This window comes from Watersipora subatra, chromosome 11 (genome assembly GCF_963576615.1).
Source record: "Watersipora subatra chromosome 11, tzWatSuba1.1, whole genome shotgun sequence".
NCBI lineage: Eukaryota > Metazoa > Bryozoa > Gymnolaemata > Cheilostomatida > Watersiporidae > Watersipora > Watersipora subatra.
The window spans coordinates 25,240,913-25,254,030 of record NC_088718.1 but is presented as its reverse complement, the minus strand read 5'-3'; the positions used below and the strand labels follow the sequence as shown (position 1 = coordinate 25,254,030).

Sequence of the window (13,118 nt, the reverse complement as noted above, 5' to 3'; positions counted from 1 at the left end):
GGCTTCTTAGAATGTAGAACTTGCTTATAATGAATTATTTAATCCTTAATAGCCAGCTTTGTAATCAATTTAAATAGAGATATAAAATTTTCGCTGCTACTAGTAACGTTGATGGTAGTTTCTGACAAGGCTATAGCAGAAACAGACTAAGGACCTATGGGTTATCGGGGACAGCAAATACGCTTCGTATCAAAAAAAGGCATAGATTTATGTTTACGGAGCTGATTTTGCTAATTGCGCACGGCGCAAAGAAGATCTTATTTATGTATTTCTACTCACCTTTTAATGGCAAATAATCACTGCTTGACAACAATATCTCCGGTAAGTATAGTAAATAAATTATGGGAGGCTTTATTCTATCTATTAAACCTCAAAATCGTTATACCCCATTGTCGTGCCTCCTTGGCAAAAAAACGACACAAAAATGCCCTGTGGCCACCAGACTATAAGTTCATACTCTGAAAATGACTTATAGAGCGCATCCTCGAGGGTACACATATTAACTGACATCAACTTACACACCCTTTAGTTATAACGGAACTTGCAGCTACCCAAGAAAAGTTCATTCAAACCTGTAGTAATGGACTGATCGTTTAATCACAGGGTATGGTTATCACATGAGTAAGTGTGGCTATCTGCTTACACCGAAGAAATATAGTCGAAATTGATTATGAATACTAGCTTGGAACTGACTTGAATGCTTTTTTTTTGCAGAGAATGACTTCTGTGTGAGGTAACACTATTTGTAGAGAGACAGCTCACATCACTGTACTGAAAAATACTCTACACGAAACAGCTTGAACTTGATTTTTGCAATAAACTAGATGTACACAAAATTAGCTTTTACTTATCGATACATACTCTACCAACTTTGCTATAATATACTAGCTGAATGCTAGGCAGTTTTGAGGGTAATAAAAAACAGCTTATAAACTGTGGCAGGTAATGTCGTTGCCATTGGCTAATTTTTTTTCCAATGACTTCGAATAACTTGAGCTAATAAATCACGCTAGCTAAAATTAACTTACAAATTAAATTAAGTAAATAAATAAAATATAAAGTGAATTAAGTTGCTATAATAAAAGCCGTGCTTATAATTGTGCTTGTACATTTCGTGTAATGATCACTCACGCACTCAATCATGTTCTTCAAGCTTGCTAGTAATAACCAATAGTATTTTCGCAAGCCCTTCAAGTGTGCATATTTTAACTGGTGTAATAAGCATGACCACAATTATTCCATCATGTAACATTGTAGCAGCCTGGCCGAGTTGATAAAATGTCTGCCTGCAGACCTGGAGGATCCGAGTTCAATTCCAGTGTGAAGCAGATTTTTTGTTTCTTACACTTTATCGCTGAAACTCGACACATGAACGACACGCCAACAAGTGGCAAACACTACAATTTGTATCTATAGATATGAAATATGTCAATAGAGACAGTGATGAGGCAGTGTTTGGACTGGAAAAAGTGAAATCTGAATGTAAGCAAATTGCGAGGTATGAACAGGCTTGTAAACAGGTATGAACAGGCATGCATATTAACTTATGAGGCTAAAACATAAGTGGCTTTTCCATTCATGATTGCACCCTTCTGGTCAACATCTTGCCACTCACATCAACAAAGAAACCCTGTACTTCACCAAAGAAAACATTTAGCAAATAGCCTGCAAGTAGTCAGATACAACCCAGACTGCTTTTTTAGGCGGTGGCAAATGATGACTTCGCAAAAACTGCTGTATCTGCAATTTCAGCATTTTCCACATTGAAATCATCAGCAAAACGCTATAAGGAATGTGTTCAGGAAGCCAAGACTTCAGGCTAACCTGGTGTATCCAGAACAGAAGCATTGGCTAGAGTGTATAACATTCTCTCAAATAATTGAGACTACGTTTCTTCGCGGATCTCAGTTCATCATGTTGCGGATCCTGTGTTATTCCAGAACCTCAAAATTGTATAAATACATGTTTGAAATATTTTCTAAAAAGCTTGCAGTCTGCAGGTGTAGGCGGAAAATGACACGTAATTGAAATAAAATATGGAGAATAATGACTACAATTGCACATTCAGCCGCCCAGCTGTATCAATTGTTTGCAACTACATGTATGTTGACAAACTGTGGTATATCCAGCCATCAGAAACTATGAGATACCTTGAGGTACAGCACTCGGTACTTGATAATCTCTTCCGGATTTGTTGTTCGGCACAAGACCAGCAACTACCAATTACCAGTGCTGTCTTTAACCAACGGTAACAGCGAACATAAAATGTACCACCTCCCATCACAGACAGAAACAGCTAGTAGTACCAAAAGCATTGCTTCAAGAAATTGAGCAATTGGGTTATTTTGTAGAAGAGAACGAGCCACGTCAGATGTCCGGGCAGAGCAATGCATGGCAAGAGCTTCTGCATTGTCGGTGACATGTCTTTTCTCAAGGCTTCTCCTGGCACAAGCTAAAAACTTCTTTTTTTCAACCTCCTTTTGGCTATGACCAGACACGTGAACCAAAGTGCACTTGCTGCAAGATGTTCAAGCATCGCAACTACCTTCTTGGCTTCCAGGCGGCCACACTGTTCACCCAGCATCTAAGCAATCACTAAACCTGGCCAAAGGGAAAAAACTCTGTATATGACACCAGAAGGAATTCTAAGACTGCAAGACTTTTACAACAATAATTATATCCTTGTATTGAGTGGGATGAGTGCACTGCTGCATATGTCATCACTTGAAATGCTCTATTCTATCTGGGTGGCAACAACATGTGTAAATGTAGCATCACATTTTTACTTTCTGAGGATTTCAGGCAAACATTGCCTGTGATTCAGCAAAGCGCACCAACAGATGAAATAAATGCATATTTCAAATCCGCAATTCTGTGGCCCTTAGATGATCAGCCTCAGCTCCTAATGAATGGGCTCATAGCTGTGGTTAGAAATGGTATAGCCAAAACTTATTCATGCTGCCTGCTATGTATTTGAGAACGATGGTTGGCAGTCAGTCTACAGGCTGGACGGTTACCGCTTAATGGTTATAGTTGATGTAATAAAAGTAACTATTATTATATATTGCTATAGTTATTATATTACAAGTATAAATACTATTACATATTGCTATTGTTATTATAATACAAGTATAACTACTATTATTATCTATTGCTATAGTTATTATAAGTATAACTACTCTTAACTATTGCTATAGTGATTACATTACAAGTGTAACTACAATTATATATTGCTATTGTTATTATAATACAAGTATAACTATTATTATTATCTATCGCTATAGTTATTATATTACAAGTATAACTACTATTATCTATTACTATAGTTATTATATTACAAGTATAACTACTATTATATATTGCTATAGTTATTATATTACAAGTATAACTACTATTATCTATTGCTATAGTTATTATATTACAAGTATAAATACTATTATCTATTACTATAGTTATTATATTACAAGTATAACTACTATTATCTATTACTATAGTTATTATATTACAAGTATAACTACAATTATTTATTGGTATAGGTATTATATTACAAGTATACCTACTATTATCTATTACTATAGTTACTATATTACAAGTATAACTACTATTATATATTGCTATATTCATTATAATTATTACAAGTATACCTACTATTATCTATGGTTATAGTTATTATATTACAAGTATAAATACTATTATCTATTACTATAGTTATTTTATTACAAGCATAACTACTATCATCTATTGCTATAGTTATTATATTACAAGTATAACTATTATTATCTATTGCTATAATTATTATATTACAAGTATAACTATTATTATCTATTGCTATAGTTATTATATTACAAGTATAACTACTATTACCTAATGCTATAATTATTATATTACAAGTATAACTACTATTATCTATTGCTATAGTTATTATATTATAAGTATAACTACTATTATCTATTACATCTGTTATTATCTGTTACATTGTTATAATTTGCTGGTTACGAGTTATAAGATAGTTATTGGCTTTGATGGCTTCTGAGTAAGATCTAGAGTTACGTGTTTGTATTTTGTGCAAAATGATATTAAATTATATAATAAAATATGTAAAATAAAATATATACAGTAAGTTAAATAATTCACTTTCAGTAATTCTTATAAGTCACAGATAATGAGCCATCCAAAAATAACTAAAAAAATATCCAATTAGATTTGTTATTTGGTATACGGTTTCGAGCGTCAAACACTCCAGCCGCTGGTGTTATACTACCCACAGACTAATTTGAAAGCAGTCAGTAATCCAAAAACTAGATAAATAGAGGTATGCGTAACGTGATTGGTTTCCTACAGTTATGGCAGATTTTGAGAGATTGTGCACACTTATCACATGCTGTGTGTCCGCAGGCAAATACTAAATTCCTCTTCCGATCCATACATATCTCACAGAGCTGAATACCCTCCATCTCCTACAGACATGAACAGTTTCTATTAAATTCATGCAGTCAACTAAGAACAAAATGATTACACTGATAAAACATGGGATGGGAAATACAAGGAAGTATTCTTACTGTTTATTAAACTGACTGAGAAAAAACAACTATTAGTGACTACGATTTACTACTGGAAATTTTGTTATCAATGAACTTTTATTTGCTTTATTTATCACGGTAAAGTTGTTGTTATCTTTATATAGATGCTAACTTTTACACTTGAATAGCCTTCCTCACAGATGTGGATTTCAAGGAGAAGACAACTTTCCACTTTAATTACTTACGATGGACACTACAAAAGAAAATGCTGTCAGTCAGGCTTATATCCTAGGTAGAATTGTGGTGCACCAATTCTACATATCACCTGTAGACTGACAAACAGAGGCAAACAGAGACAATGGTAGATCTAATACTAAATAAAAGTAATAAACACAAGACATCTAATCTTATTAATTTAAATACATCACAAATGTAATAAACAGCTAAATTTAGGATACGTTTCAAAAAATTATTTTAAAATGTGAGTTTGAGTTCAGGTTAATTGTACTCATCACATTTGTACCCATAATGTTTTAAAACTCAACTGGATTAAAGTAATAATTTAATGAGGTATATACATGTGAGAAAAATAAAGATTTATAGATATAATAACAATTGCAGATCTCAAACCAACATCATACAATCAAACCTCAACATACAAACTTAATGTTTCAATATTGTCTTCGTATGCTGAAATCCCTGCATATTGAAGCAAAAATTCCCATGGAAACAGCTGGTACTTTGTTTAACTTGTAGTCAAATAGCAGAAGTTCAATACTAGCACAACAGCTTTTTAACAGTTCTGCTGCAGTTGAGCAATAGTTTTCCTAACATTTTTTAATATTCACTAGGGGCTGTGCAGTAAGTGAGTATCATTTGTGTTGTACCCATGTAACAGTTGTGTAGTAGCTGTGTAGCACATGTGTAGTGGCTGTATAGTAGCAGTGCAGTCCCTGTGTGGTAGCTGAGTAGTAACTGAGAAGTACATTTGTAGTATCTGTGTAGTAGATGTGTAATGCCTGTCAAATAACTTTGTAGTAGCTGTGTAGTAGCTGCATATTAGCTGTGTAATAGCTGTATAGTACCTGTGTAGTAGTGTATCATGATAGTCTCTATATATAGAAAGCAGGATATCATGGAAACTGGGTGTAGTGGTGTAGTAACTGTTTTATAAACAGTTTCAAGATCTACCCTAACAACTTGTTGAATAGTTCAGTTAGAAACTCAGTGAAGGAGTTAAAGCTACCGGCCAGTGATGACTGACCATGTTTTTCACTTTCATGAAAGAAATCTATTAAAACTAAAGGAGTGTTTCTTCTGGTCCCAAACAAGTTATGGCGTAGATCAACAAGCAGTTATGAGGCATTGAGGTAGAAGTTGTACAGTAGTGGTTTAACACTTGTGTAGTAGTTATGTAGCATTTAGGTAGAAGTTGTACAGTAGTGGTGCAACACTTGTGTAGTAGTTATATAGTATTCAGGTAGAAGGTGTACAGTAGTGGTGTAGCACTTGTGTAGTATTTATATAGTATTCAGGTAGAAGGTGTACAGTAGTGGTGTAGCACTTGTGTAGTAGTTATGTAGCATTTAGGAAGAAGCTGTAAAGTAGTGGTGCAGCACTTGTGTAGTAGTTATGCGGCATTGAGCTAGAAGCTGTACAGTAGTGGCGTAGCAGCTTGGTGTAGTTGTAATGCAAATCTGGAGTCATGTAATGAATCTGATGGAACCAGAAGGCATCTCGAGGCCTAGGTGAGACGTACACAGAAGGAAACCTAGTATCCCAACTAAATGGAGGTACAGTGCACCCTTAGGATACGATTTTAATTCTTCCAGGGTTGGCATAGTATGGTGGAAAACTCGTATGCAGGGGTATAGAAACTATTGTAATTATATAATGCAAACATCTCCTGGTAAAAACCGTCAAAATTTTATATACTGTAAAACCTCTAATTGAACACCATGGCACTCTATTTTTCAATCCTTCCTCTAATAGTGGTGGTCAATTGTAGGCGACGTTCAAATAGAGGCTGGCAGTGTTTTTTTCAAATAGCTCGTCAAAATCTTTGGAAAACAAATTTAGCCCTATTACGGGCAAAGCGAATGTTGCCTATACTTTGCTCTCTTTTTCCGGTGGTGCTATATTAAACCTTTTGGATGCAATACATCTGCTAACTTACCTCTAACTTGTCAAAGACAAATATGCAATTTATTGCTTGCAATTGACCTACGATAATATTGTAGCCTGTGTCCTTCTTTGCAATTTGTTGGCATTTTCAATTTTTGTTTTATTCCAAATTTGAAGACATATTTTTATTTTATATCTACATTATATTTAGCAATGTTGCATAAAAGCTCATTGCATTCATTGATATGTTTGCTAGAGTATGCAGCCAAAATTAGTTTTTTATGTGCAATAGAAGTGGAGTTGTGAGCATTGATCCATTGTAAGCCGTGTTACAATAGCCGCAAGAATGCTATTACCTAAATAACACGCTATAAATCTGCATATTAATAAGCTATATAATTACAATCTATTGAAGGACACATATATATATTCATGAAAAAGTGACATAAACGAACCATACTTATATTACATGCAGAAACAAACATTGATGTTTTTACAAGAAAAATATTTACATCGTTTGCTCAGATAACTGCGTTCTGATTGTTGCTTTCGATGGAATGAACATCTTCTAGTTGTCCAATGCCTTCCACAATATCTTTTGGCCTCAACTCTTCTGCACTGCTGAACTAGTCGATATTAGCGTCCAATCAATTTTTTGGCAGAGCAAAACTTTCACACGCTGCATTTAGCACAAATGCAGCGCGTAGAAGTTTGCATTAAGAAAAACATTAAACGTAACCTTTGGCCCAAAACTTGCAAATCGTTTTTATATGCATGTTCTTCGAAGTATTTAGACCGCACTAAACAAGGAACTACTATTAGCCTGAGACAGTTAGTAATTATTTCCATGGCGTTGCTTTCAAGGTTCATCTACCATCATAAAATTAAATAGTTTTATATATATGTACATGCACTTCGATGTATCAAGACCGCGATAAACAAGGAACTACTATTAGCCTGATACAGTTATTAATCATTTCCATGGCATTGCTTTAAACACGAAACTACTATTAGCCTGATACAGTTATTAATTATTTTTATGGTGCTGCTTTCAAAGTTTTAATGAGAAAAAGCGAAAAGCTTTGGAGTTGGACAACGAGAGAATTGATTGTTATTAGTGTAAGCGACTCATTATTAATACGATTTTGTGGACACTTTTTTACTGATCACTTGATATTATGGGTTAATAAAAATCAAAAATAGTCAAAGTGGCGGTCAAATGGAGGTGGTGTTCAAATAGAGGGTAGCGCTCTATTTTTCAACCCTTCTCTCGTAGTGGCGGTCAATTAGAGGTGACGTTCAAATAGAGGTGGCATTTAATTAGATATTTTACGGTAGGAGCTGGACATTAAAAATTAATAACAAAATAATATGTTAACCTTAGTAACTATAGTTACCTATAGTGACTTTACTGTATTTAGTGGTTATGATCTGCAATGAAAAGGTAACATTATAATGTACCATGTCAGACATACCGAAGGGAGTTACATATAATATAAACTTTGAATTCACTGTAAATAAGTTTAGCTTACTAAACACCCCCACACTTAAAGCAAAGTTTTAGTGAGTATTTTAAATTGTTTTACCGAATTTCAACTTTTTATCACTAAAATTTTATCACATCAATTTCTGTCTTCGCTTTTACTGTAACTTTTGGCGGACCTGTTTAAAACCTTTTTCAATTTAATTCGGCAAGAAAGCCCAAATGATGCTGTTTTCATAATGACGTGGATTTTTGTGGGAAGTTGTCTGACCACTGACCTTCTGTTTGAAGGGATCGCAACTCAAACAATGCTACTGGTATAAAGGGAAATATTACCTTTTTACACACGAAAATTGCTGAACTGAGAGAAATTGGTCATCATGTCTCTTTCTTTCTTTCTCTTTTTCTCTTTTCTTTGTGAAAATATTTTCGACGAACATTATTTCGGTGTCTTTATTATTTTGACATACGTAATAAGCATACCGACTGCCAAATTTGAACTTGGGCGAAAATTTGGTTGAATTCGTATGGTGAAATAATATTTGTATGGTGAGGTGAAAAAATTGTATATCATGGTAATCGTATCCTGAGGGTGCACTGTACTTAAACCATAACTGCCACCATCCCAAGTAGAAGTTTTTCAAATAGCAAATCAGCTATGTTGATCACTATGGTTACACTATTTTTCATATTTATTGCCTCAATAAAAAAAATTGCAAACAGTTTTGAGATTAATTTGCATTTTGTCTCCAAAACAATGTCATTTAGAGGCGTTGGCTATTTAGCGCATATTGTTAATTTTGTGGCATAACCTAGCTCACAATTGACCCAATAAAAATGCTAGCTTATGGTAAAATCGTGCTTTTTTGAGCTCATTTCTCTTGGCGTTCAACCTATTAAACAGCCCATAACAAGCTACAAGCAATGTTCAATAGCTTATCTACCTTTAAAAAAACTGCAATTATTTTGAAAGCTGAGTTTAAAGAATGGGTTTAATGGGTTTTAAGACACCTATCTCTATAATTCTAGATCGGACTAAACGTCCCCAACTTCCGTCCCTAAAAAGCTAGGTTACGTCACATATTTATGGGCGGGATTTGTAGTGTCGTTTGCGACACCGACATTGAATCGCTGTAAAAAGCCTTCAAAAACAAAAATGACTTTGAAAGTTAGCGGACCAATCTTTATTTTGAGTACAAAATCAAAATCTGCATGTCTGATTTACCTATGAATAAACAATGAAAGCTGTTCGTGGCAGTTATGGTTTAATAGACATGACTTTGGAAAGCAAATAGAACAACTTCTAAAACACTGAGCAAAAGCGGACAACTTCTATTATATAAAATAAGTGACTGCAGATAAAAATCACTTACTTGCAATACGATATTCAACTCTTTGACTGCCTCGTATGGTGCAGAGTCTCTGGTCAAATCAGCTCCATCTAAATATTAAACATTGCAATGTGATTGGCTATTGTTTACACTTCAAACAAATACTGAAAACATGTTGGGCTGTCATCTGCCTGAGATTTTGATTAAACTTAAAAATTGTTGACATGGCAGCGCTTTACATCACTGATGCCTGAATATTATATTGGGTTTTACCTTGACATATGTTGGAATTTATTTAACAACTCCATGCAATTCCAGCCATTTGCTATCCAACTAAACTGTCTTCCTAAAATGTAGAAAAATGTAGACCACTATTCTTACATTCACTCCTATAAAAAGATGCACTTACCTAACAATTTCTTCTTAATTGGAGTCTGGCATTTTAGACACTTTTTCATTCTTTTACTACAGTAATTACAAGTGCATCGATGTTTGCAAGGCAGAAATATGACTCTTGCATCTTCCTCTTCACACACTATACACGGCCTGTCAAAATATCCACCACCTTGCAGCAATAGACATACAAATCAAATTCCTTATGCAATATCTAGTTAATATAACCCTATGAAATAACTTTATGTAAACCACTTACGGAAAGGTGCAATACTTTTCTAGCTCAGTTTTAATGCCATAATCTGCGACCAGATCTAAAGGTGCTTGACCTTGAAAATTGACCTGCAGTGCGTCAGCGTTATTTTCAGCAAGAACTTTTGCTATGGCAGCAGATTCCTGTGTTGCCTCCGGAAGCATGTCAGAAATGGCAGCCTATAAGTAGAGGAAAAAGCTAAAAGTAAGAGCATTACAACTTCATACAAAAGTTTAACTTCAGATGTTTGAGAGAGGTAAGCAATGATGGAAAGATATTTCAAAGTGCTCAAAACTACACAAAACTAAAAATGGAAAAACAACAAACAAGAAGAGATGATATGAAATCTGATGCATAATAAACAACAAAAACACACAAATATACATGTAAATACAAAAACATTTAAAGGATATGTGGTGGAAAAACTTAAGGAAAAGAGAGCACACAGCAGACAGCCAGAGAAAAGGAAAAAACAAGAAACGTGAACAAATATGGATACATGAAAATAACAGCAAAAATAAAAATACTAAACATATAAAAGATATATAATAGAGACAAAATATAGAGACTGTAAAGACAAAAGAAATGAGAAAATAAAAGAAATTGAAAGGAAGGAGGAACTCTAAAAAGGTGCAAATACACTAGGTGATACTTAGTGCTGTGTGGCACTAATCTGCAATAGAACTCTCTTAGCGAGCTCATGCAGAGCAATAACGCTAGAATTTTCTATCACAACTTTATCGCGCACGAGATGCATTTAGATTAGTTGGTTTTCCCAGAATGCAACTCTATGACTAGTAATTTTTTCGTATCGATGTTCACTAACGTACTGCAAAACATTTTGCTCTTTTGTTACGATTGAAACATCATCAAAATTAATAATGATTTGCTAATAGATTTAATAAAATCACACTCAGTCCTGTATGACACAAAAATTACAAAGAAACCCAGTTGAAAACCAACATTTGGGAGTCAATCATGGCGCAGGTTGACCATATTGAGAATGACAAATAATTATTATATTGAAAATAAACAACTATAAAGTAAACTATATATAAAAATTGTAAAATATTATTGTTAAAATAAAGCGGAAGTTGTTTACGTTGTTGACTAAAAAGCGCCATATTGACTCAAATTTATTAACAACTGCGATGAAACTAATGATACGGAACTTTATTGGCAGTTTGTGAGCGTACTCGCATTATTGTTTGCTGCTGAATTGCTCAAGTGTGTTTAGGCCCACACCAGCGATATCTCTGCGCTCCTCATGAAGCTCGCGATAAAATCGCCTAGTGTGTTTGCACCTTAAAACAGATAATTAAAATGAGAAACAGGTTACTAGAATTTGAGTTGGTGACATTGGAAATCACGTAATTAGGGTTTTATATGAGAACTAACTGTAATACCCGGCAATGCCCAGGTAAAAAGTCTTTGGCAAGAAAATTGATTTATATTTAACAAATAACAACATTTGCCATTCTAACTTTCAAACTACATATCATGCGATAAGTGTTTTGTGTAGTTGAAATAAATTAAGAAAGAAAAGAAAAACAACGGTAAAGGTTTTCAAACTTTTGTCAAACGACTGTAATTTTCAAACTTCATATCATGAGGAAATGAGGAAAAAGTTATGCAGGACAACTAAATTAAAGTTGAATAAAATAAAACTGTAAGGTTTTCAAAAAACTGTAAATATAAAATTTGATAAGATGAAAAAAGTGTTACGTTGAAATAAATTAGAAAAAATAAAAATGTAAAGGTGTTTAAATGTGAAATCATTAGCAATTAATGGCTAAATATAGTCTATTTCGCTACGATTACAATCCAAAATAATTTGGTATACAATTATATGAATTCAGTTCATTTCAGTGTTGGCATGGAAAAATTGGCATGTAGGCTAATATCATAGGCTATAGCAGTGGTTCCCAAATGGTGGGGAATTCCCCCAAAGTGGGAAACTTTCATTTTCAGAGGGGGAGGGGAATTCTGGCTTTTGTTTATAAATTTTTGCTGATACATTGTATTTGCAAAGCTGTGCATAATAGTTACATGCTGCATATTGTTGTTTGTTGTTAATAAACTGAGTGTTAATTACATTGTGTACTACCTTGTGATTCATAGTTTCATCATACTTTCAATAACTTTGAAGATTTTCCACTTCCTTGTCACCAATAAGATGCTGACCAGACCTTTATAAAGATAGTTAAACTACTAAATGCTGTGATACTGTGGTGGATGGCGTCCCCTTACATGTAGCCAAGCCAAGCCGATGTACAGCCGAGTCAAGCATAGTCAAGCCAGAGCCGTACCGAGGCCAAGCCAAGTTAAGCCAAGCCGTAGCCAAGCCAGAGCCGAGGCCGGCACGAGCTGCCCCGGGGCGGCTGCCGCAGGGCAGCTGCCTCAGACACGGATGTGGAAGACCTGGACAGAACCTTGACTGGAGAAGGAGTGGGTAGGCCAACACCGGCAAACGTGGTGGCATACAAAGGAAGTAACATGGAGAGGGACGAGGCACGACGGCCAGATTCTGCCGTGTTGGAGATTACGAAAGAAGGAGCAGAGGCGCTGCTGGATGCCACTCTGTCAGAGGACAGCGTAGAGGAGCCACTGAATGAAGTTATGCCGGGAACCCCAGCTACTATTGGAGATAGAGCGCCTCCGCTATGGAGCCCGCCAACAGGAGGCTCTGGCCCAGCCAGTCCTCCCATAGGATGGGAATTGGAGACCCTAGTCGCCAATGGGGTGAGTGTGTGGTGGATGGCGTCGCCTTACATGTAGCCAAGCTGATGTACAGCCGAGTCAAGCATAGCCAAGCTAGAGCCGTATCGACTGAAAACAGAGCCGAGCTGGACCGAGCCGTGCTGGGTCTAACCAAGCAAAACAGGGGCGGAGTTTAGCAGCTATATAAGCCCGAACATTTGTCTAGTAGAGCGGAGCTGTGCTGGGCCTGTTCATTGCTTGTCACTTGATTCATTTCTTGTACACCTTGACGAACTAAGCAGAAATATATGTAT

At 35.3% G+C, this 13,118-nt stretch overlaps 1 protein-coding gene across 1 annotated transcript in view; it reads right to left on the bottom strand.

Moving 5' to 3' along the window:
* Positions 1 to 4,041: 4,041 nt before the first annotated feature.
* The window catches only part of LOC137408871 (uncharacterized), a 64,087-nt gene continuing 55,010 nt past the window's right edge, over positions 4,042 to 13,118 (bottom strand). Inside the window, exons 19-22 of the mRNA XM_068095459.1 lie at positions 10,111 to 10,283; positions 9,868 to 10,004; positions 9,501 to 9,568; positions 4,042 to 4,457 (exon numbers count right to left, since the gene is read on the bottom strand). Of these exons, the coding sequence (XP_067951560.1) occupies positions 4,299 to 4,457; positions 9,501 to 9,568; positions 9,868 to 10,004; positions 10,111 to 10,283 (537 nt within the window). The 3' untranslated portion in view covers positions 4,042 to 4,298. The remainder of the gene's footprint in view (positions 4,458 to 9,500; positions 9,569 to 9,867; positions 10,005 to 10,110; positions 10,284 to 13,118) is intronic.